The 25,733-nt window shown below is 37.1% G+C and overlaps 1 protein-coding gene across 1 annotated transcript in view; it reads left to right on the forward strand.

The window, feature by feature from the left end:
- The window catches only part of jam3b (junctional adhesion molecule 3b), a 29,978-nt gene extending 5,587 nt beyond the window's left edge, over positions 1-24,391 (forward strand). The window contains exons 2-9 of the mRNA XM_056263075.1: positions 17,659-17,727; positions 17,834-17,947; positions 20,333-20,485; positions 20,891-21,093; positions 22,494-22,593; positions 22,674-22,803; positions 23,038-23,092; positions 23,209-24,391. Coding sequence (XP_056119050.1) covers positions 17,659-17,727; positions 17,834-17,947; positions 20,333-20,485; positions 20,891-21,093; positions 22,494-22,593; positions 22,674-22,803; positions 23,038-23,092; positions 23,209-23,244 — 860 coding nt within the window. The 3' untranslated portion in view covers positions 23,245-24,391. The remainder of the gene's footprint in view (positions 1-17,658; positions 17,728-17,833; positions 17,948-20,332; positions 20,486-20,890; positions 21,094-22,493; positions 22,594-22,673; positions 22,804-23,037; positions 23,093-23,208) is intronic.
- The last annotated feature ends 1,342 nt before the right edge of the window (positions 24,392-25,733 follow it).

The following is a 25,733-nucleotide window of genomic DNA, read 5'->3' on the forward strand; positions in this document are numbered from 1 at the left end:
AAATCCACCATTAGCACCAGATTTGTTGTGTGCGTTTAGCCGACTGGTCAGATTGCACTGACAGATTGCAGCCAGACCATCTGGCGGGCCGGCGTTAAGGCCACCTCATAACGCTTCTCTCACTTACTTGCTAAGTTAGCAGGGAAGAATTTGAAAACCAGGCAACCCTTAAAGCTGAGTTTGACTCTCTTATTATAACCATAGATGTATTAGATCTATTTCAAGATTCCATCTGATTCACAAAACATGAGTTAATCTGAGCTGCTTTATTTTTAGATTAATAATACAGAACTTAAAAGTCTTCATCTGAGTCAGATTTCCATCGATGTAGCTCCCCAAGACATTAAACAGAGCAGTTGGGAAAAATCAGAGGGAATTACCTGGAATACTCTTAAATATGAGTTTAATGGCTTGCCTGTGATTTGAAAAGTTTGATTCCTCCAGTGGCCTCAGAACATAAAGGTTTAATTCACCCAAAAATGAAAATTATCCCATAAGTCAGTGATTATAGTTTATAAAGTTATATGGATAGTTTTCTTACAAAAATGCATCGCTTCACTTCAGAAGGCCTTTATTAACCCCCTGGAGCCGTATCGATTACTTTTATGATGGATGGATGTGCTTTTTGGGGCTTCAAATCTAGGGTACAATTCACTCCCATTATAAAGCTGGGAAGAGCAATGATATTTTTTAATATAACTCTGATTGTGTTTGGCTGAAAGAAGAAAGTCATAAACGCCTATGGCTCGAGGGTGAGTAAATTATGGGATGATTTTCATTTTTGGGTGAACCGACCCTTTAAGTGAACTTTGTAATAGTATGCGCTGAGTAGCTACAGCTGCTGTGGGTTTGTGAGCGTGCCCTGAACAAGTAAGTGCCTGGGATTTTTGTCATTAAGCCAGACACTGGTCAAGATCGTTCTGCCCGGTGGCCCTGAGGTGTGTATATAAGCCTATGTACAGTATATTTAATAGGCAAATAGGTTTGTTTTGACTAGTTGTTTCATATATAAACATTTTGCTGACAATAATGCAGTTCAGTCATGGCGTCAATTTGTAGGCCAAAGCGAAAGGCTTGGGAATTTTAGTATAGGCTATAGTGGTTTCCAATTAATAAAGTAAATTAAAGGTATAGATCACTCAAATATTGTCATCATTCACTCACATTCATTCCTAACCTGTATGATTTTCTTTCTTCTGTAAAACACAAAAAAGTTTTTCTTTTCCATACAGCGAATGTCAATGTTGTCCAATTGACTGTTGTTTTGGACCCCATTGACTTTCATCTTTCATCATTCATCTATTTATTTCGTGTTGAGTGATGTTTAATGGAACCTACTTTGCAATTCCATTTTTCGTCTACGGTTCTATAGCCTAAGTATCATGGCAAAAAGCTGAGATATGTGACGGTTATACAGCAGTTTGTTAGGGGTGTCCCAAGGCGAACACATTATCTCAGAGATTTGCCCAATAGCAGACAACACAGGCTATGTGTTTACATCACGGCTGCATATCAGCATTTACTAAGATGACCTTAAAAGGAGTCGCTAAGATAGGCCGCATGAGACGCTTCCTGAAGGAAACTAATCAGTCAGTAGCCTTTAAGAAGATTTGCTGAGACTTAAGTCGTCCTAATAACGTGCAGAGATACGAAAACAATGCCAGAGCGCTGGATGTAATTAAAAGATCCGACTGTAACTAACCCAAGTGGAAAAGATGCTGCTGTTATTGATGTTTTCCGGGAACATCACAGCAAAGCAGAGTGCAAAGACAAATGCAGAGGGAATGTAAAGTTGAAGCTTTGTTTCTATAACTTTGATTTGATGTAAAACGGAGCTGCACTATTCTCCCATGATTCTGAATAGACAACTAAACAAAATAACATTTACTGGAGGTTCTGAAAATATATTTAATTAATTTGAATTATTATTTTTTTGAGTGATTCAATGACTTTATTTATATGACTTTCGTTACTGGATGAATCAGCGTTTTTGAATGAATGATTCAATGAGAAATACCTTTTTAACCGTCACTTGTCGCCACCTACTCTTTTAACAATGTAATGATACAAACTTTATTTGAAGCGTCAAAAAGGTGATTTGCTCTATTTTAATCGCTTCCATAGACATCAGTGTTTATATCTGAAATATAAACTATTATCCTAGTACTTATCCTAATGTTATGTTCACTGTGATCGTACTTCAAAGGTTTAAATGACATAGTCAAATTGTCATTTAGGAATGGAATCACATGGGTGTTTGGATCGAGATTGCGATCTTTTAGCGATTAATCGTGCAGCTCTAATGTAAACATTTTATTTGAGATTACAGATGGTAAGGAAATTGGATGTTTTCCATATCTACCTTTATAGGCTGTCAAAATATTGAATATAGTTTCATGTTCCAGTATCAAAATAGCAGTGGTCAGGCAAGGTCCTTTTGGCTCTGTCTGGATTATAATTTTGTTTATACATTCATTTAGTATTCGATATAAAAAGTGTGATGTGTATTTGCTAGCATTATTGCACTACATTAACATTCTCTGTTGTACTTGTTCTGTTCATTGTCAAAGCTCTTGAGAGTGTTCATGGCCTGGGGGATGTTCTCATAACAAGTAATGATTTGCTGTAGCAATTTTTTCCAAATGCCCTATGAAAATTTCTGTCTTCTAAAAGTATTGAATTGGATTGGTATTTGCATAAATTGTCTCTTTAGAGGACAGAATATTTCTAATTTACAATTATACTGATGTTAGTTTCAACCATTTGCCTTTGAACTCAAGGGACACTTGTTTTCTTCTTTCATTTGGTTTGCATTTTCTACTCGTTTACCACAATGTTTTGAGCACATTTTTTTTAAAGGAGTTCTTATTTTAAATAATGTTTAAATAATGTAGTAAAAATATTTTTCTATGATGCAGTGCACTAACTGTGGATTAGTCAGGTTTATTGTGTTTAAATTGACAGCACTGCTCTCACAGAGGGTGGAAGCCACTATTGTCTGAGGACGTGTTGTGTGGTACCTTAAATTACAGCTTCCCTTTGTTGTTCTGTGTATTGAAGAACAAAGAGAACACTGGTGTGCAGGTTCTTGAAATATTAAAAACATAAAACAGTAGAGAAAGAAAAGAGACAAATAATTTATGGCAAAAATAAGGCCCAAGAAGACACTCAAATAATGCCTTTTAGCGTGGTCCCTTGAAAGTACGGGGCCTACGTATATAGCCATTGCACTCCTCCTCAGAAGTAAAAGTTTTCCCCAAAGTTGAGGGAAAGCTTTTTTTCTTTCCGTTCTCCACTGATCTTATGGTTCTGTGCACATTCATGGAATTTTCACATTTTTGAACGGATGAAACTGCCGCAGACGCACAATGAAATAAAGTCTCTGCTACAGAGTCATTCATGCAGAAGTGGGCAACCATGCAGCTTTATTTCTTATCAGCACCACTCAAGATCACATCATATGTCTGTGGGCAACATCCTATGGTTGGGGTTGAAAATTTGGACAGTGTGATGGAATCTCCAAATCTGAGGTAGAAAATGTAGGGTAAAGCATTAAAGCTCTCAGATCAGTTTCCTCTCAATGCTGGATGTTTGAGCTGGCCACATCTCAGGAAAATGCAGTGCAGTTGTCTATCATAAGTAGACATCGCATATGTTACACTTATCATGGGTGGGGTTAATTACATCATCTGCTATCCAAATTGGAGATTCCAAAATGACTGCAATAGAGTTGACAAAGTGGGAGATATTTTCAGCAGTTGAGGAAATACTATTCCCCTCGTAAAACTACCCTCATTAGTGAGTTTACATTGTATTCTCTCTGGGCAGGCTTAAAGCAGATAAGCATCATCCAGTCAGTCAGGACATTAAAAATGGGTAGGCACGCACATCTGGATCAACCGATGCAAAATGTATGCAGCGTGTATATAAATCCTAACAGCGAAGGTGGAGTTTGTGTTTGTGTAGTTTTCTCTGCTCCAGATTTGTGGATTAGCTTGAATTATGATGTTAGATGATGATAATTGAGATCTTGATAAGAACAGTTGAATCCTCAATTCGAGTCTTTAAATCAATCTTTTACTCTATGCCAGTGTTTCCTGCTCCACTTTTTATTTTTGCTGAATCTGCACTCCAAATCAAATGTGATGAGATAAAAACGACATGGTAATTGAAACGTCTTCTGTTGTGCTTGTGGGCGGCTCCACGCAGGGCCGTAGCTAGAGGATTCGGGGCCCCCTGAAAAAATATTGATGTGGGCCCCCACCACCCTCCACCAATATCATATACTGTACAATAGATGAACATAGAGGGCTACATATAACAGAAGATGGTGATGTTGTTGTAAAACCTTTATTTTAAAAGATAAATGTTTATATAAAAATTACAACTAATAAAAACTAACAAAAAGGAAGAAATTGTTAAATAATAATAAAACCAATTTTTAAAAAGTAATATTTTTTCCCCCCAATCAGTCTGTTATAATTCATAAATCAAAAAGTAAACATTTAGAAATTGACAAGAATGCAGTCTAATTAAAAAAATAAAACCATTTATTGCCTTATTTTTTAATAAAGATAATATGGAACTGGTAATATTATTAAATAAAGCGAATACATTTATTCATCCAAGTGCAGTGTGTTGTATTCATGTTTTCTCGATGTTTTAAATATCATCAGCCGGCAGGTCAGATGCATAATGCAATGCGTCGTGACTCGTGTAATTTTTTTAAAACTCTAGTTACAATAGTGTAAAAAGACAGGAATTTAGACCACGTAATCATTCGGTCGATTGTGGCGCGCACCGATAATAAAAAATGACTGTACACGGCAGACTGTAGACGGAAGTTTTCTAATTCCCAGCGAAATAACAATATATAACCGGTCTTTAAGAACGTCTTGATCGACTGGGATACAACCACTCTCCTTGCCTCCCTCTCCGTCTTTTCCTGGCATTTCTGGTAGCCTGATTTATGTTTTCTTTTCCCTGACATTTTTCAGTCAGTTAGTCTCCTGCTCTTCCACCAAGTTCATCGTTAACTTCAGGCTGCCGCCTCAACTCTGATTGGTTCTGTTCACGAGCTGGGGTGGGACTTACAATTGTATTGGGTCCATCTGATGTTTGTCACTGACTCTGACTGAATAATTAATAAATACTTTAGGTCGGACTAAACCATTTTTATGGAGGTAAGAGAAGCAGATATTTGGAAAAATATTTACCCAAATTGCACGTTTTTGTGGTTTTCATTTAAATCTCAGGCATACAACTAATATAAATATTAGAATTATTCATACAACAGGGGCCTAAATAGTATAACTGCTGGATTTTGTGGGGCCCCCTGGGCAGCGGGGGCCCCTATAATTGTCACCACCTTTCACCCCACTAGCGACGGCCCTGCCTCCACGCAATAACACCAGCATGGCTGGTGTAGTCCGATTCACAAACTAATGATACTTATGAACTGGTTCAGTGAATCAAAAACATGCAGCACAACCAGTGTAGTTCGATTCACAAACACATAACTCTTTTGAGCTGGTCATTTGAATGAATCATTAAAGAAACTCACAAACCTAGAATCATTCACTGAATCAACATCAAGTTACCATTACCTCACATTACCATTACCTTTTAAATGGACATTGTAACTGAAATATACCCAAATTAATCGGAATCGAATCAGGAAATGTGTATCAATGCCCAGCCCTCGATAAAGTCTCAGGTTGCTTCATAAAAGGATGGAGATTTCACTTTATTTGAATACTTCTGGCAAGCTCCACTTGTAAGCACGGTTCTTTCCTTTATTATTTTTTTAAAACCGAGCATGCTAGCATCAGATGTGTCTGTAATCTCCAACCTTAATCAGTGCAGCCTCCTGGGCCTTGAAGAAGCGCCAAAGCAGTTGAAATGTCACTGTTGGTAAATCATGAAGGATTGTGAGAGCTCTGTCCAAGTTTTAATGTTGCCTCTGTGGCTAACCAAGCACATTTTATGATTTGAAATATGCTGCGTTTGTTTTTGTAAGTGTTAACGCTTCTGGCAAATCTGCAAATGGGGAAAAGAGCAACAGAATCTGACGGAATATATGTACACACCCTTGCGACGCTGCTACAGCCACATGATATCATGTGCTTTCCTGTACTTGCATCAAGATGTCAGCCTTTTGCATCCTCCCACGGTCCACTGGAATGTCCACATTTGTTTTAGATGACCGGGCAGCGGATGGGCATCGAATGCTCCACATTTTCGCCGAGTGAGCAGGAGAAAAGCGTTTCCTAAACAAGAAGGGGATCTTCCTGAGCAGGTGATGAAGTGGTTCCTTTGGGGAGGTCACTCCTTGCGTGGTGCTCAGATGGTGTGCGTCCCGAGCTATGAACCCCCCACTCTCACCCCACCTGTTTTACTGCAACATTCCCTCTCTGGCCACTTAGACGGCGTATGCGAACTATTCGAGTCTGAGGCATGCCTTTGTGAACATTTGTTGTTTCAGCCTAACTCGCTCTCTTTAAATTCCTCAGCCTTTTTTTTAGGTGAAGCATAAGTATATTTTGTAGATTTATGCAAAATTCTCACTGTTTTAATTTGCAGTGGTGTTGACGCTCTGCTGAGTGTCTGAGGAATGATCAGTCTAGCAAATGAAATTGAAGATGTTTATACATAAAGATTCTCAGAATCTCAGTACAGGCTTGGAAATTCTCACTGTTTTATAATGGAATTTATATGAATATTTTATGTGTTTGTTTATATTATATATATAATATATTATATATGTGAAACAAAAGAAGATATTTTGAAGAATCTTCTGCTAATTTTTTCTTGGAGTTCAATGAATGGAGACTTGAGATTTAAAGCATCAAAAGGCTACAAAAACAAACATGTCGTAAAAGTAGTTCATATGACACGTTACATATAAGTCTTGTCTTATGAATCCTTTGTGTTTTATGTGAGAAACAGATGGAAATTTAAGTTTATTTAAAAATCTTTTTATTATTTAGTTTTTTATATATATATATTTTCTAATTATACACTACCATTCAAAAGGATAATTGGAATCAGTAATATATATATATATTTTTTTAAATTTATTATGGATGCATTACCGGTATTAATCAAGTTACAGTAAAGACATTTATAATGTTACAAAATGTTTCTATTTTAAATAAATGCTGTTCTTTTTGAAAATATATCACAATGTCCACAAAATATTATTGTCATAAGTAGCACTGTTTTCAACATTGATAATAATAAGAAAGTTTTCTTATTATTTATATATATATATTGCCATACAGGTTTGAAACAAAATTTTTGGCTGAACTATCCCTTATAATCAGCAAACGGGGAAAGTTGCAACAGTAGTAGAAAGTTGATCCGTGCCTTAAAGTAGCTTTTCCAGGTTAACCTCTCACCTGCGGTGTCTGTCCAAACACGGACTCACCTGTTGTCTGCTGTCTCAGACCGTCACACATTCTCAGTGACCCTCGTGCCTGGCTGGCCTGCATTACCTCTGTGGATCTGGCATGAGGATACACATTAATTTGACATCAAAGTAGCAGTGAATTACAGGTCCAAAAGCCTTTCTCAAACAGGCGAGTCTGTTAAACACAGTATCAATCATCCTGAGAGTAGACCCTCTCTCGTTTACATTAGAGGCCATTTTGAGATACAAAAGCCCGGAAGACTGTTACAAGATGACCTGAGTACTCGTGTCTGCTGTTACGTAGTTTAGTATGCAGTTATGTTAATTCATTTCTGCAGATTTAGATTTTGCTGCTTTTTAGTGTTGCTGAAAACCTCAAGGTTTATGTGTTTGGCCATTTCCCAAACGAAAGGCTTGCATAACCAGCTATATATAGTATTTGCAGAACTGTGTTCATGGATTGATTGGGTTTGTGGTCCTGATTTAAAACTCTCTGTGCTAGTACATCATTGGTACTTGGGCAAAGCCAAGGTGCTGGAGAGGGAAGGCATGTTTTATGGCATTGCTATAGAGCCAGAAGTGAATGCGGCCTGTATTTTTTGTAGTGTACATTTGCAAATGAAAAGAGAGAACTGGCCATGTAGGAACATACCTTTTTGCAGATTGAACTTATATAACACCATATAACTATTTTTTTATTTTTAGATTGTATTCAAATTTGATTTAAAGAGAAAACTAAATTAATAAAAAAATGTGCAACACATAAATGAATGATATGCACTCAGATATTTAAAAAAGATAATAAATATAATGCATTTTATACATTAAGATAGCTAATAAATGATTCTCATTTTGCTTGTCATTTTCTAGAATTCCCTATATTGTAAATACAGTATATGATGACAAGAAATCAATCCCCAGTTACTAATACAAACTAACTTATGCTTCAGCCAATAAACTTATTGATTTAATTTTTAAATGCAACCTATTTTATAACAAATGCATGTGGCAGAGGTAAAGATTTGTAACTAAGCCTACTCCAAAAAGTAGCAACAACTTCAGATCCAACTGTTCAGAAATGCGGCTAGCGCTACACAACATGGCTTTTGTACAAGAGTGCAAACAAAAGACAATTAATGAGAGATGCTATGGGGGGCCAACGCTGTACAATAGACAATGAGAGTTCAGGGGTTTTTGCTTGGCTTGCTGTTTTAGCACTGATTGTATCTTGAAGAGAGGAATGAATGCTGCGACCGGATCTATTATGCAGTTTATAGGCTTCCTGCTGATGGTTTAATCACTGTTCAGTGAGAGCTTGGTTCTCTCCAATAGACTGACAACTCCATTGTGTTGCTTTTATTTTGTTTTATACATTTATATTAGATTGCATTAGATATAGCTTATGTTTAGTATGATATCACTTTTTTTAGATTATAGTGTTAAAATTACATAAGCATGTCACATTTCCAAAAGAAATCCTTTTTAAATGTACAGAAAAACAACTTTTTTTTCCCACCAAATGTTTATTAATGTGTGATTCTACAGAGAAGTTGTAAAACGCAACAATATTCCCTCTCAAAAAGAGTCACCCCCCAGGGTGCTGTTTTCACCTGCCCTGTTGCATCCTGGGGCATTTCTTTTGAACAGGAAGTGAAAAGGATTATGGGCATATCCCTGCTAAATCAACAAGTCTCCAGCGACAGTGGGGTGGTATTATTCAGCTGTCAGTACCTCATTGCTTTGCTACACAATTCACGCTCTCAACAATAGATGCTGTTTCCAGCACTGGGACCTTTTAAAAGGCTCGAGCAGCAGAGAGAATATACGAGTTAATGTCCACGAGGACTGGAGCACCGCTGCAATGACGCTTGTGTGTATTTCATGCTCTAATCCATCACCGTAAAGACGTCATCAGAAATCCAGAAACGTCACCATCTCGTATTGTTTAATGTCATGAGAAGAGAAGGTTTCTCTTTATGTTTCAAAGCGCACGCTTGTACTGCCACTGCTCTTGAAGAAGGCTCTGGCAGAAATTAATTAGGATTATGGAAGAGGTCAGTGTGCTTGTGCTAGTATTAGTATGCGAGGCATTTGCAGTGAGCGGCGATGACGCCATCTGTGCTGAAAGCAGTGAGCGGCTAATTCTGGAACTGAGTGCGACACGATTTACAGATTTTGGGTTGGAGCCGCCTCACGGCGAATACGTGATCCTCCAATCAGCCGAAAACAATTTGGTGAGCTAAATTAGGGCCTTTTATCGCTGACAGAGGAGATAAGCATAGCCAAAGCATATTATGTGCATTTATGCAAATGCATTGCAGATCTCTGATTATCAGTTTCAGTGGAAGCAGTTGTTGAAATGGCATCTCAAAATAAGCCTCCAGTAGATCTTCTCGGGGGGTGGTCAGTGCTCCCAGCTGCCCACAAATGGGACAGGAAGAGATGCACAGCTCTGATTTACCTGCAAATGCAACCAATTAGTATGTCGCACGGTCTCTGCCTGCTGTTGACAGCTGCTATAAATAGCAAAGGCTTCTCCAACAGTAACCTGTTCTCACCCCTGTGGAAAATAACTCATGGTCTTGCTACGCACAACTGCCCTCTGAAGAATCACTAGCCTGCATTGGGAGAGGTTGAGTGATGTTGGTCAATTGAGCCTATATTTGAACCCTCATATTCTATGCGGTTCCAAGTTCCAACCCTCATGTTCTAAATATCAGGGTAATATTTCGAGGCTTTTCATAGGCAAACTTTTTATAAACAAAATAAAATAAATAAATAAGCCTTCATAAAGCCTCAAATAAATCTATTTTTCCATTTTCATCCATCCCCTCTCCAAACCGCTTGTCCAATGTGGGGTTGCAAGGATACTGGAGCCTGTCCCAGCATCTTGTTTTTTTCATAATTTTTTTTTACTATTAATATTTATTAATAAATGACACCTTTATTTTAAATATCTTTTTATATATTATTTTAAAATATTTTATATATTTTTTACATTTAAATATTTTATTTTATACATATTTTTACATGTACAACACTTTTATATTAGATAAAACATTCAATTCAGTTAACAGAACTTGAGTGTTAAAATTTAGATTGACTTAATTTAGATTTTATTAATTTCCTAAAATTGGGGTACTAAAAAGTAATCCGCCTTTGTACTGTTGCTATCTGGAATGTTTTTGTTCTGCCGCAGCCATCAGGCCCTGTCCCGATTAATTTAGTATTCATTCACTCCCACTGCCTGAAACTGTGTCACAAAACAAAGGTTTCGATTGGTGTTCATGTGGACTTCAACCATGTGATGTGTGACACTAAACAAGAGGTCTTTTTATTGGGAAAAAAAGAGAAGGCGATCTAATCAAGCCCAGTTATTTCATGTGACTGGAATGTGGGGTGAAAAGTACTCCTAATATGATATATCTGTAAAATGAATTTCCCTGTACTGCTTTTTGGTGCCAAAATATAGTATTTCCAAATGCAATCAAATAAAGCCATAATCAGCTATTTTCATATTCCATCTCTATAAATCACAGCTGACTGTGAAAATCTCACCTCATTTGAAACCTGTCTCTATGCAGAAGGGGCGTAAAGGGATACAGGACAGAGATGTGGAATGGGAGATACGCATACTCGCTGAGCCCACCGGTCCCGTGAACTCCAGTCGGCTGGAGGACAAAAGGAAAAGGGGCCTCCTGCAGTAACTAATGCTGACGCAAAGTGACATGTACTCAGGCATTCTGTGACACCGCTGCCCCTCTCTCACTGGCTCAACTCAAGCTTAGTCTTTGACCTGGCTCGATCGGAGCAGAGCTCGGCTGGAGTCTAGCCCTCAAATACCTCTAAGAGAGCCTATAGCATTCACATGTGAATGCAAAAATTACAAATGCAAAGAGCAGAGCCTCTGGCTAAATGTGAACTGGCACAGAGCAGCGAATTTGGAATAATGGAAATGAACCCGGTTGCATGTGTGATCCTGTGCAACCTAGTCTATAGTTTACCTGGATAATAAATAAAATGCTACAGGATACTCTCCATCTTTAATTTCTAAAATGAAAATGATCAATTTCTAAAAAGATATTTCAATTCTTTAATTTGGATAATTTTGATATATATATTTGTGTAATTTGATTATTATTATTATTATATACAAGTCTAATATAGTATAATAAAGTATAACATATAAGTGTATATATATATATAATATATATATATTTTGCTTATTTTGGGGATATATCACATATAGGATATATGTATACAGACGTCTTTAGCTGTTACATGCGGTCTAACACTGGCCGTTTTCTGAGCGTCTCAAGGTGGTGCGTTTTTGAGACGCTCTGTCAAGTTATAAATAGTCAAACTTTTCAAAATCGGTCTCAATTCCCAGCATTCTGTTTCATCCCTTTGCTTGTCTGCTTGTTTTTGAACACAGGAATGCGTCCTATAGCTGTAGATTTTAAAAAGCACGTCTTCACAAAGACAATGAACATTCCTCCTATTGTCGACCATAGCAAAGTCAGTGTTGTGTTTTAGTTAGAGGTGCACTTCAGGAGGAATGCCTGCTTGTTCTACACTGGCACTTTGAAGTGACGCCTAGTGACATTTGCTCAGCAGCTGAAGGAATATCAGAGGTATTTTCGTTGTGGAGATTGCCTTATCTTTGCTGAATGCTACTATTTTTAGTCTTGGTGGAACAAGAAAAAAAAACGAATTTCTTCCATGATAGAAATCTACTCATCTAGCAGTTCACAACATTTAGAGTAATGGGACTTTGGGAATATGTTACATAACAGAATAATTTTCCTCAACTGACTAAGAATCAGAGCATACAGATATATCCAACATGAGGGTTACATGTAAATGAACAAAATAAATAAACAGCCAATATAATGACTGTGTCTAGCTCCCTGAGGTACCTTCCTCTCAGCTTTCATTATTAGACGTCTTCAATTGAGAGTGGATGAAACAGATGAGTCTGAGGGCAGAACAAAAGGTCATTTTTTTCATTTCTCCAGCCACTTGGGACTTTTTAGACTGTAAGCGAATGAATATTTGTCTTTAGACCTCTAAAAACAAGCATTTTCTCTTCGTAATCTTCTGTGCTTATGCAAAAGAGTCTTTGTTGAACCTATCTGACTTGTAACACTCATGCAAATAAACCTATGGCAGACCTAAATGTGTAAATATGTTTAAAGGAGATAAAACTGTAGACCGTTGAGATCATCCATTTGGGCAGCGTCAAGAGAGTAAGGGCCGTCCACAGCTGTAAAAACACCACCATTACTGACTCAAAGCTTAAACCTCTACACTTTTGTTGATTCCGTTGTTTTCATGAGTTCTGAGAGGTCAGCTATAAGCTACTTTCCCTGTAGCAGGTGGGATGTCCTACGCGGAGATTATTTGTAGAGGGGGGTTTAACACAGCCATGCCAAGTACTGAGGCGACTGGTTTCACAAGAAGCCTGAAACTCAACAGAAATGCATTTTCCCATGGGATTTTTTTTGTATCCACATTAGAGTATATTGGAATACATCCATTAGTATGTGCATTAATATTTTTGGTTGGATGGAAAAGTGGCTGGTGTTTCTTTGCTAGTGACTTGCATCTTTGTTTATAAAAAACGTTTATTTTGTATTTTATTTATTTATTTGAGATCAATTTATTTATCCATAACTGTGTTTATTAGCTGTATATTGAGGAAAAACTGTGAGCTAAATGCAAAATATGCTAAATTTTATTTTGCATTAAAAAATAATAAAAATTAAATAAAAAATGTAAAAAAAAAAATATGTCCAAAATGTGTCATTTTAGTGATTTTAGTAATTGGATATTATTATTATTATTATTTCAGATCCCCTGATGTGGCAGTTGTGGCATATTTTTGTGATAAATGAATTCATATTTGCTTAATTACTAACTTAAATATCCTTCTTTGATACCTTGATTTGAGCATCATTCGTTTCCTTTTATAAAAAGATGCCACCCCATAATGCACTGCAACAGGCTCAGTGAAAAACAAAATAAAAAATCGCAGACGAAGCGAGAGAAATGTTAATGATGAATATAATTGCTAATTATAATAATAATAACTGTTTTAAAAATCGAGTTATTGCCTAATTAAAGTGCTCCACATCACTCACTATGAGGTTAGGATGCTCCCTTAGAAGGCAGCTGTCTATGTAGGCGGTAGATAGCCCACTAGATTTCACAAGAGAGCTTGTATTCCTCCCATCGGCATCAAACAAAAACAGATGCCAAAATGCCCATGAGACAAAATGTGAATTTAAAACACGTGGTCTCCTTTGTTATTTCTCAATGGGTGAGAAATTCAACACTTTTGCCCTTGTGAGTCTACACAAGTGTTCGTACAGGCTCGAAGGGTGTAGTGTACGAAATACACTCCTCAGCGAAGTCACACTGGGAATATTGCTGTACAGTTCTCCATGCGAGGAGGATTTCTGACCTCTTGCACATCATGAATTGTTCAGGGCTACAAACATGCAGATCGTTTTAAAGCTGCGGGGGCAGAGCCCGAGTGTGACTGTCTATGATGGGAAATCACTCTGAGCTTCAGAATCTATTCCAGTTGGATACGATCAGCTTATAGGGAGCTATGGGACACATCCAATCCAATCCCAGTGAAGTAGACCCGGGATGTGTAATGAATGGCTCTGTGGGCATCTTTCTCAGCCAGTGAACAACCTCCCAGCCTCCTCCCCCCTAGCGAAATGAATCAATGCTGCAGTTTAAAAATAACAAGGAATATTATCCACTTCATGCATTGCTGAGTGAACCGAATGCATTGAATGCTCTCTGACAGGCTGCGTCGGAGCAGAATGTGTTTGGGCTCTTCTGCACACTGGTCGCAGATCACGATGCAGGGTGTGGTGGGCTTTTAAACGTTGCACTGTGGAGGCTGTCCAAACAGCCCCATGATTCTGGCTGTATAACTCATTTCTCTGTGGTGTAATGCTTCTCCATATAAGCCGTCATGCTGAGTTAGGTGTGGAAGACAGGATTAGAAAATGGCCTCCTCGAATAGGGCGACCTCACCGTCGTGCACTTTTCTGAGTTCAATTCCAAGGTGGTCCATTCGTGCAGTTTTAAATACAAGTTAAGCTCAGTAGACAGCGTAATGCTGATTGCCTCAAACAGTAAGTTGGGACTTGTTCCTCGTTTTAAGGCAAATATCGAGTTTAAGGTGAGACACTTAGAAGTGAATGGGGCTGATTTAAGAGCAGTAATGTGAAGCTTATTATTTTATAAAAGTACTTACACTTTCAATCAAAAGTTTGGGGTCAGTAAGATATTTTTTCTTGAAGTAAAGTAATACTTTTATTCAGCAAGAATGCATTAAATTGAGCAAAGGTGACAGTAAAGACATTTATAATGTTACAAAAAAATCATGTGACACTGAAGACTGGAATAATTCTGCTTTACCATCACAGGAATAAATTGCATACATTTTAAAATATATTTAAATAGAAAATAGTTGTTTTAAATTGTAATAATATTTAACTGTTTTTACTGTATTTTTAATCAAATAAATGCAGTGTTGGTGAGCATAAGAGACTTCTTTCCGAACTATTAAAAAACTCTTTCCTAGTGTATCTAAACCTTACACTAAACCTAGTGTATCTTCATTTTTTCTGTTTAAAACTTGTGCTGTAAAGCGGTTTCAAATCATCATTTTGCAGTCTTTTTAGGGTTTAAGGAGTTACATGGTCATGGTGACAACGTTGAATATGAATATAACTTAAAACAGAAAAGAATAGTTAAAATAATGTTAACGTGCATAATATTGTTTATGTCTTGTGGCTATCCTATTGAAACAATGACTATTTTGGTGTTTACTTGGTGCCCCATTCACTTCCTTTGTGCCTCACTGTAAATCTGCCCCTTTACAAAAATTGTGGAAACCAACATTACGCCACAAATTCTGTTGATTGAGTATCACATCACACAAATGCTTTATGTAGATATGGAAATACAAAGTCAGTAAAGCTCTCTCTCTCTCTCTCTTTGTTTCTCTATTATATTATTCAGTTCTGTAATGCCCAGGATTTTACCCAGGCATTACACTAAGATTACTGAAGAGAACCAACAGTTATGCCTCTAAAGGAAGAAGTGGGAGATTAAAGCTCGGCTAGGATTGTCACATCTCATCCAGCTGTGCTCTCCTAACAGGAAGAGAGAGGTCAGGATATGTAGGTCATAGCACCTGCCTTGTTTGAGGGCTCAATTATCCCTCAAATGGCATCAAACCACAGACACTTCACCCGACAGGACAGACCCTACATCATCGGGTGAGGTGTACGGAGGCAAACATTACTGACACAAGCTACGCTTTTGGTAGTGCTGCTGAGCACCAGCCTCCTATTTGATGACATGAGAGGACAGGATGTGGCAGGGAAAAGGAGACGAGAGACGCCATCACCGCTTCCTGGACGTCTAGTCACAGAGTGGACAATGGCCTTTGTGTCCTCCATCTGGCTGAATATGATTGTAAAAGAGGATGTAAACCTGTGGATGTGTTTGTGTGTGAGCTGTGTGGGGGTTTTTTTGGGCACATCCTGCAACCTTTCCCATGTCATTGCATTGACCAGGACCTCTTCCTAAAAGTTCTGCATTAAGTATTATTTACACTAATTTAATCATGCCTAATTGATCTGACTATGAAATTAAATTGTAAAAGACATTTTTGTAATATTTTAAAGTTTGTTGACATCCACCTCATACTGATGTATGCACAGATAAATAGCAGTACTTCAGCTCTTTGGTGTATGGAAGGGCCCTTGCTGTGAGAATGGTCACAAATGCGACTAAAAATGTGTGAACATTATTCCGAAATCTAATCAGGGAAGCTTTGTGCTGTTTCACCAGATCCTGCAGTGTTGTTATTGTTAACTGAAAGTAATAAAAATGTCCTGTAATGAAATATAAAATATTCATTAAAATATAAAATAACTAAATGAAATATAATAAAATAGAAATAAATATAAAACTGAATCTGATATAAAATAAATTGGAGCTAAATAGAAACATTTAAAAAGAAAATAAATAAAAAAAGACAAAAGTACATACTACAATTAAAAGTTAAAATGAAAACAAAATATAAAAATAAAACAATTTAAAATATGAATAATACTTTTATAGTAAGTAATACTAAAATAACACTGGATCCTACTAGGGAGCGTTTTCTGCACAAGGTCCTGATTTGTGATCAAATGACTCTTATGAACTGATTCTTTTGAATGATTTAGTCAAAAAGATTCAACTTGCTCACTCGTAAATCATCCTAAGCCATTACTCAGTTGACAACTGACTCCCTCACTGAGTCCGATTCTACATAAACCGAGAATCGTTACAGAGATTTTAGATTTGTTCAAAATGACATAATTCTATTTACTCCCTGGTTGCTAACATGACAAAGAGTTTACAAAAATGCCTAGCAATTGATGGCCATTAAAATTTCAGTGCCCTGAATATATGCTCTATCAGGAAAAATATTTGAATGGAAGATTATGACACAAAATTACCACAGACATGCAGTGGTTGTTTATGGATGGTGTTCAATCGCTTATCCATGGTGAACCCAATGCTTTTAACCGACCAGCTTTTCATAGGGAGTTAACCTGTAACCTTTTAAAGTGGTAGAGAAAGTGTTGAGGTTTATAGGTCGTGTTGGTTCTATGCAAATAGAGCAAATGTTTTTCTTCCTCTGTGAACCTACCGACTGAACAGCATTGCTAGATTCATTTAAATACATTTTCTTGATGTTGGACAAAAACGAAGAGACACACACTTCTAAAAATAGTACGGACTTCAAAGTTGACCTTTTTGATTTAACATGTTTATTAGTGACTACGTGAACTTAGTGAGCCCCTTTGGCCTTCACTTTAAAGCAGTCAGCTGTTATTCATAACACAGAACGGAGACTGCCAGTCAGCCTCCACAATTATCTGTGTTGGGACGCTTTTACATCAGTGATGTTTGTTGTGAGAGTGAAACTAAAAATGGCTGGTAACATATCCGTTCACAGCTCACAGGGATGCGAAGAATGTGTTTTGTCAGGGTGGAGGGGGACGACTGTTAATTGAGTTTCATGAATCTTTAAAAGAGTTGAGCGGTACCAATATCGCATGTAGTTTAGGTCGCAACGACACCCCTGAAATGTCAGTGGGCGATGTTCAAGTTGTTAATTCAACATAAAACTGATGTTTGTCTTCATCTTCTCGTTGCAGGCTACATCAGCACCTTGGCAGTCATCCTCAAGACGACGAATGAAAAACCATGGGTCAATGAGTTTGAATGTAAGGCTGAGTAATTTACTCTCCTGCAGTCTTTAGCTGCGGATTCTAACATTAAACTCGGCATTTGAACTGCTCACAAGCTCTCTCGTTTTGTCTCCCCATGCAGCAATCGAGCTGTCCTGCATGATAGAGTCGATCACCACTTCTAATCCTAGAATAGAATGGAAGAAGATTAAGAATGGAGAGCCCAGTTATGTATATTTTGAAAAGGAAATAGCAGGTAAACTATACAACACTCTTCTGAACACTGTGCCATACAACACATTGATGCATACTATTTTACTGTAAGGTTGGCTAATGCAATAGTAAACATATCATTTGTTAATTCTAAATATACTACCGGTCAAAAATTTGGGGCCGGTAAGATTTTTTTTTTCCTTTTTGAGGAAGTCTCTGATGCATTTATTTGATCAAATTAAAACAGGAAAACAGCAATATTGTGAAATAATTGTTTTCTATTTTAATTTATTTTAAAATGTAATTTATTCCTGTGATTGGGAAATATACATTTTTAGCATCATTACTCCAGTCTTCAGTGTCACATGATCCTTCAGAAATCATTCTAAAATGCTGATTTGCTGCTTAAGAAACATTTATTATTATCAATGTTGAAAACAGTTGTGCTGCTTAATATTTTAGAAATCTTATTTAAGATGATAAATGTCTTTAATGTCAATGATCAATTTAATCTGTGCTTGCAGAATAAATGCATTACTTTCTGTCCAAAAAAATAATAATTAATGCCCCCCAAATTTTGTACTAATTAAAGTACTAGAAATAAATATGAATGAACAATAAACAATTATATTTATACATAAACATTCACCCAGATTAATGTTGTAAAAAAGATGGTAACAATTTGGAAAATCCTTTTATAATAAAATTTAATTTGTCAACAGTTAACAATAACAGCTTACTTGAACAAACCATGAACAATACAGCATTTATTAATATAGGTTAATTTCTACATAACTTAATACATTTTAACACTTAAAATGATATAAATTAACATCTGGTAAAATATTCTAAACAAACACCAATTAACAATGAATAATAGAGTGGTTCTATTATTATACACTCACCGGCCACTTTATTAGGTACCCCATGCTAGTAACGGGTTGGACCCCCTTTTGCCTTCAGAACTGCCTCAATTCTTCGTGGCATAGATTCAACAAGGTGCTGGAAGCATTCCTCAGGGAGTTTGGTCCATATTGACATGATGGCATCACACAGTTGCCGCAGATTTGTCGGCTGCACATCCATGATGCGAATCTCCCGTTCCACCACATCCCAAAGATGCTCTATTGGGTTGAGATCTGGTGACTGTGGAGGCCATTTTAGTACAGTGAACTCATTGTCATGTTCAAGAAACCAATTTGAAATGATTAGAGCTTTGTGACATGGTGGAAGTGGCCATCAGAGGATGGGTACATGGTGGCCATAAAGGGATGGACATGGTCAGAAACAATGCTCAGGTAGGCCGTGGCATTTAAACGATGCCCAATTGGCACTAAGGGGCCTAAAGTGTGCCAGGAAAACATCCCCCACACCATTACACCACCACCACCAGCCTGCACAGTGGTAACAAGGCATGATGGTTCCATGTTCTCATTCTGTTTACGCCAAATTCTGACTCTAACATCTGAATGTCTCAACAGAAATCGAGACTCATCAGACCAGGCAACATTTTTCCAGTCTTCAACTGTTCAATTTTGGTGAGCTCTTGCAAATTGTAGCCTCTTTTTCCTATTTGTAGTGGAGATGAGTGGTACCCGGTGGAGTCTTCTGCTGTTGTAGCCCATCCGCCTCAAGGTTGTGCGTGTTGTGGCTTCACAAATGCTTTGCTGCATACCTCGGTTGTAACGAGTGGTTATTTCAGTCACTGTTGCCCTTCTATCAGCTCGAACCAGTCTGGCCATTCTCCTCTGACCTCTGGCATCAACAAGGCATTTCCGCCCACAGAACTGCCGCTCACTGGATGTTTTTTCTTTTTCGGACCATTCTCTGTAAACCCTAGAGATGGTTGTGCGTGAAAATCCCAGTAGATTAGCAGTTTCTGAAATACTCAGACCAGCCCTTCTGGCACCAACAATCATGCCACGTTCAAAGTCACTCAAATCAAATTTCTTCCCCATACTGATGCTCGGTTTGAACTGCAGGAGATTGTCTTGACCATGTCTACATGCCTAAATGCACTGAGTTGCCGCCATGTGATTGGCTGCTTAGAAATTAAGTGTTAACGAGCAGTTGGACAGGTGTACCTAATAAAGTGGCCGGTGAGTGTATATTATTTATGTTCTATTATTATTATTATTATAAATTAACATTAAGCTAGATTAACAAATGCTGTAAAGGTATTGTTCATTGTTAGTTCAAGTTAGCTAATGTACCAAATGTTACTGTAAATGTTATCAAATTGAAACTCATGAAACCTAATACGTCAACCAATGTCAATGACTTGAAACGCATTTCCTCACATTACATCAGTATTTAGTAAGCGTTTGGGCTTGGAGTATAATTTACATCACATTGCATGTAGGGGAACAGCTTTCAGTCCACCCATTTCAACCAACTGTGTACCTTCTCTCGTTTTCATTTTCTCCAGGTGACCTGGAAAAGAGAGCGAAAATTCGAGAACCTGCAACCTTAGTCATTCTCAACGCAACAAGATCTGACACTGCTGATTACCGCTGTGAAGTCACCGCCCCCAGTGACCAAAAATCCTTCGATGAGATTTTGATATCACTCGTTGTAAGAGGTGAGCGGTTCCACTCAATCTATTGATTATTGCCTGACAACCCCACAGTACTGTGCCGGTGTGCCCTGTGCTGAAATGGGTATTTTTTTAGAGGAATTTTCAATCTGTTGTAGACATTGTTAGTACTTCCCAACTGCTACGATGTAACATGAGATGGAGTGGCGAGCCAACGCACCCACCCTTGGCGCACATTTGAGGATGCTTGCGCAAACCCTACAGGGCGTGTCCGGGGCTATATGAGGAAACCTCTGAAACTGCATCTGAGTTTAATCAGGGATCTAAAAGGGGAAAGAGCAGCATGTTCAGTTAGCCAGGATGCTTGCAGTCAGTCACTATGGTGCATGTGTGTGAGGATGCTATTGTCTGTGCAGTTACGTTAAGATGATTCTCTTGTGTGCCATGCAGTGAAGCCCGTCGTGCCCAGATGTTCCGTACCCAAGTCCGTCCCGGTGGGCAAACCAGCAGAACTGCATTGTGTGGAGGATGAGGGCCACCCGAAGTCCCAGTACCAGTGGTTCCGTAACAAAGAGGAAATCCCAGAAGACCCCAAGACCAGCCCAAAGTTCTTAAACTCCACTTACACCCTGAACGGAGAGATGGGCACTCTGGTGAGTTCGGAAAAAGAGGCAATGGGGTAGGCGTAGGGATATTTTTGGGGAGCCAGTTGATGTGCGATGGGCTCAGCCATGAGGGGAATCTGCTGCCCTCATTTTCACATTCCAGAGTGCCATTCTCCGCCATTTGTACTCGGTGCCCTCGACAACCTTCACACCACTTTTTTAAAGTTTGACCTGCGCTGCAGCACAGCCTCTTCCCCCTAAGGAGGCAACGTCTGAAGGCCCGACTGGGTCCTTGTATATTATTATATATATATTATATTATTCCCTATATTTATTCAGTTTAATCAGTTTTTGGTACCTAATTTTAGGTGACAAAAATGACATTTTAATTGATGCAAGAGTTGAAAATGAAACCAAATATTTTAACCATTTAGTATATTTTCTTCCTTAAATAACATTGTTAGTTCATTGTTAATATCCTGCGATGCAGTTTTTTTCAACAGCACGTTTTAAATAAAAACGTGTAATTATTGCTATAATGCACAATAAAAAAACAAACTTTATTAACCCTTCAGTGTTTTGTTGACAGGTTAATACTGCTGCTTAGAAACACACCCTATATACTGCTCAAAAGTTTAGGGTTGGTAAGATTTATTAATGTTTTAAAAAAGTCTCGGTAACACTTTACAATAAGTTTTCATTTGATATCAATAGTTAATGTATTAACTGACATGATCTAACCATGAGCAATACATTTGTTACTGTAAATTTGTTAATCTTTGTTAACGTTAGTTAATAAAAAAACACAGCTGTTCATTGTTTGTTCATGTTAGTTCACAGTGCATTAACTAATGTTAACAAGATTTTAATAAAGTATTAGTAAATGTTGAAATTATCATTAACAAAGATTAATAAATGCTGTATAAGTGCCGTTCATTATTAGTTCATGCTAACTAATGTAGTTAACTAATGAACCTTATTGTAAAGTGTTACTGAAGTCTCTCATGCTCACCAAGCCTGCATTAATTTGATCAAAAATACTGTAAAACAGTAATATTGTGAAATGTTATTACAATTTACAATACTGTAACTATTTTCTATTTGAATATAATTTCAACGTAATTCCTGTGATGGAAAAGCTGGATTTTCAGCATCATTACTCCAGTCTTCGGTGTAACATGATCCTTCAGAAATCATGATTTGGTGCTCAGGAAACATTTCTTCTTATTACCAATGTTGAAAACAGTTGTGCTGCTTAATTTTTTTTCCCAGGATTCTTTGATTAATAGAAAGTTCACTTTTGATCAATTCAATGTGTTTTTGCAGAATAAAAGACATTTCGTTAAAAAAATATATCTTACTGACCTAAACTTTTTTTAAGTTTCAACACTGTAGGTCATTATGCGAAATGATTTGTCAACTTAATGACTGTAATTTATGTTCTTCAGAAATTCAGTGCGGTCAGGAAGGAGGATGCGGGAGAGTACTACTGCAGAGCCAGGAATGAGGCTGGGTTCTCTGAATGTGGACCGCAGTTGATGGAAGTTTGTACGTATTTATATTGCCTATTCACATGTGACAGGACACCCCTCAAATCCATGATCTCACACTTTGCCCTTTTTTTCTAGATGATATCAACATTGCTGGAATTATCCTGGGCGTAGTGGTTGTGGTGACCGTCCTTCTGTGTATAACAGTGGGCATCTTCTGTGCCTATAAACGAGGCTACTTCACCAGCCAGAAGCAGACGGGAAACAAGTAAGCGCGTGACTTTGACAGCGACTTCCGTCTGAGTCACACTCGGTCCCAGAGCAGTTTTGACTCACCGTTTCATAGCTTTTACCCATTTCGTCACCAAAGAAGCTCCTGAATGTTCCCAGCTTATCCTTAACATCACATTTAGCTTGTTCAGATATATGAAATAAATGTAGTTTTAATAAATACTGATATGATATAGTGGTGACTGACTGCTTAATGTTTTTTTTTTCTTAGTTACAAAGCTCCAGCAAAAGGAGATGGAGTGGACTATGTCAGAACAGAAGATGAGGTAGGTGGAAATAAAGAGATTTTTATTTATTTATTAAGGCTTCCAAGAGCTTAAGAAATTCTGAGAAAATTCAAGGAATCAGTTAAACCTCCTTTACTCAATCTTCTCTCTTTCAGGGGGATTTCCGACACAAATCCTCATTTGTCATCTGAGTGGAGGAAGACGGATGATGGAAGAATTACATTTAAAGTTATTGGCACTATTATACCTCGCAGACACAAATCCCCAAATGTGGACACAGATGTCGGAGCTGCCATGGCACGTGCCTTGCTTTTTGGCACGTCTGCAACGACACAATTTGTAATTGCCAAAGGTGACAAATAATCATGTCTGATCACTGTTTAAAGACACTAGATATGTATTGTTTCTTTAATTCAACTTTTACAGCCCCTTTTTACAGCTGACTAAAATGTTGCCTGTTGTAAAATTTTGGCAGAACCCGATATACAGCAAGAAAACGGTTTCCTTGAAATCTTGTGTCATTTTTAAAAAAAACATTTGTTTTGTACTAGCTAAATTTGTCAGACTATTTTTGATGGAATATATTTTGAAATGCCTATAGAATAAATTGTTTTACTTTTTTAAATATTTGTAAAATACTAACATAGAAGCTAGGTTTTTTTTTTTTTTGACTAATTTGGGGGTGAGAGACACCATTTCCACCCACTTCACATCCTTGGTTTTAACAATTGGACATGCAAATAATGTACCAGACCACTTGACGTTGTGGATGTTTCGTTTTGTTTCAAATCCTTTCAACGGCATATCCAGCGACACCGGCTTCAATCAAAGGTCTTATGTACTTACTATACTGCTGGGGTTTCATGTTAATAGTGAAAGGACGTTCCATGTTCATGTTTGTAGATAGTCTTAGACAGTGAGTATCTTTGGAAAAACACCAGCAAAAAAGCTGGAGAATATTTTGAAAGACCAGTGCTGCGTATTCTTGATTTTAAGTGTCCTTCTATGCTAGCTGTTTATTTTGTATATAGTGAATATACTGTCTAGGTTTTATTATTTTTTTATTATTCTTTCTTCTTCTCTCTCTCTCTCTCTGTGATTTTTCTTTTTCTTATTTGAGTGAGAAATGCTCTCAATGTTACTTTTTAACATAACAGGGTTTGTATGTTGACTAACTGGTTGTATATAGATCCACTGTGAGCTACACTGCATAAGCAGTTTTTGGTTTAACTAAACGTTGAATGAGGCAAATATGACACTCTTTCCATGAAAAAAAAACTTAAATTGGTCATGGTAGAGAGGGGATCTGCCTTATTAAATGCATTATTAAAACAAAAAGCCTGGAACCATGTAAACTTAACTTTTCTTCCGTAGCAATGATTATGGATATATTTGGTCTATTCACACATAATTTTGATCTAAATTATGTTAAAGAGTACAATCCGCTGAAACTGAATGCTTTTGTTAATATTTTATGAGTAAAACCTTTTTTTTTTATCCTGCCACATGCTCAGAAATCTTCAGCTAACTTCTGAAAAGAATCATAAATCATTCCTCTTAAGTGCCTTCATGTGTAGACAGTGACAATAATGCAGTTTTCAATCACTAAATGCTGTAGCAGTTAATTGGAATATGCAGAACAATTTTTCTAATTCACTTCTAATTCATCACTCTTAAATCAGGTCAATATTTAGAAAAGATCAGGTGTTTGAGAGGAATGATAATGTTCTGCGCTCACCCACTGTTTTGGTCACACATATCTGATCATTTTTTTGTAAATAGACCTGTTGTTGTGAATTGATTTTGGGGAATTCTTTTTTTCTTTCTTTTTGACGTAGCTATTCTATTATGTAATAGTGCCTAAATGTAGATTGAAATAATGTTTCAGGAGGACAGAGCACTATAGTGTTATTTCAGCAGATGGAATCAGAGTTTTATAGTTTCACTAGACACATACGATATATAATTGATTTTTTATAGAAAGTTAGAAAGCGAGGTACATTTCGAGTCACAGCCCAATTCAGTCCTATATCCCTACATATGGAGTACTGTGAGGGGAACAGAAAATAAGGTAGCCTATTTTGTGGGTTTGGGAAAAAAAGCAGGGCGAGCTGTACCAAATACTGACTGCCAAAAGAGCATTTTCTACAATTCCAGTATTATTCTGCTCTCAGATCTTTCTTTTTTTTTCTTTTTTCTTTTTCTTTTTTTTGTAACTCTTGAGAAAGATTTTTTTGGAGGCTGAGTTCAGATGTTTTTTTTTTTTTTTTTTTTTTTTTTTTTTTTGTGGAGTTTGTGGTTGTTTTGGAGACAGCTGGAATTTTAAATGAAACATATTTCATTCACTGAATTCATGTAATATCCCATTGGTTTGGGACCGGTACAAATCCTGTGTGAATTCTTGAACAGTATGTTTGTGATTAATAAAACTCACTTCTTAAAATCAGTATGTTGTCTTCATTTTAAAATGAATTCATCGTTTTCTAAAATAGATTTGACATTTATTATAGATTTTATATATATAACTATATAATTATTATTATTTATTTTTTGTTGTTGTGTTTCATTGTTGAATATAAATGGAAAACAAAAAAGGATAATTTGAAGAAGCACTCAGGGATTTGTACACATAAAAAATAAACAATGCTTTACAAAATCATGTACACTCCCATGAGATGAA

The sequence above is a fragment of the Rhinichthys klamathensis genome, unplaced genomic scaffold (assembly GCF_029890125.1).
Source record: "Rhinichthys klamathensis goyatoka isolate OS25496 unplaced genomic scaffold, OSU_Roscu_1.1 h1tg000197l_1, whole genome shotgun sequence".
Lineage (NCBI taxonomy): Eukaryota > Metazoa > Chordata > Actinopteri > Cypriniformes > Leuciscidae > Rhinichthys > Rhinichthys klamathensis.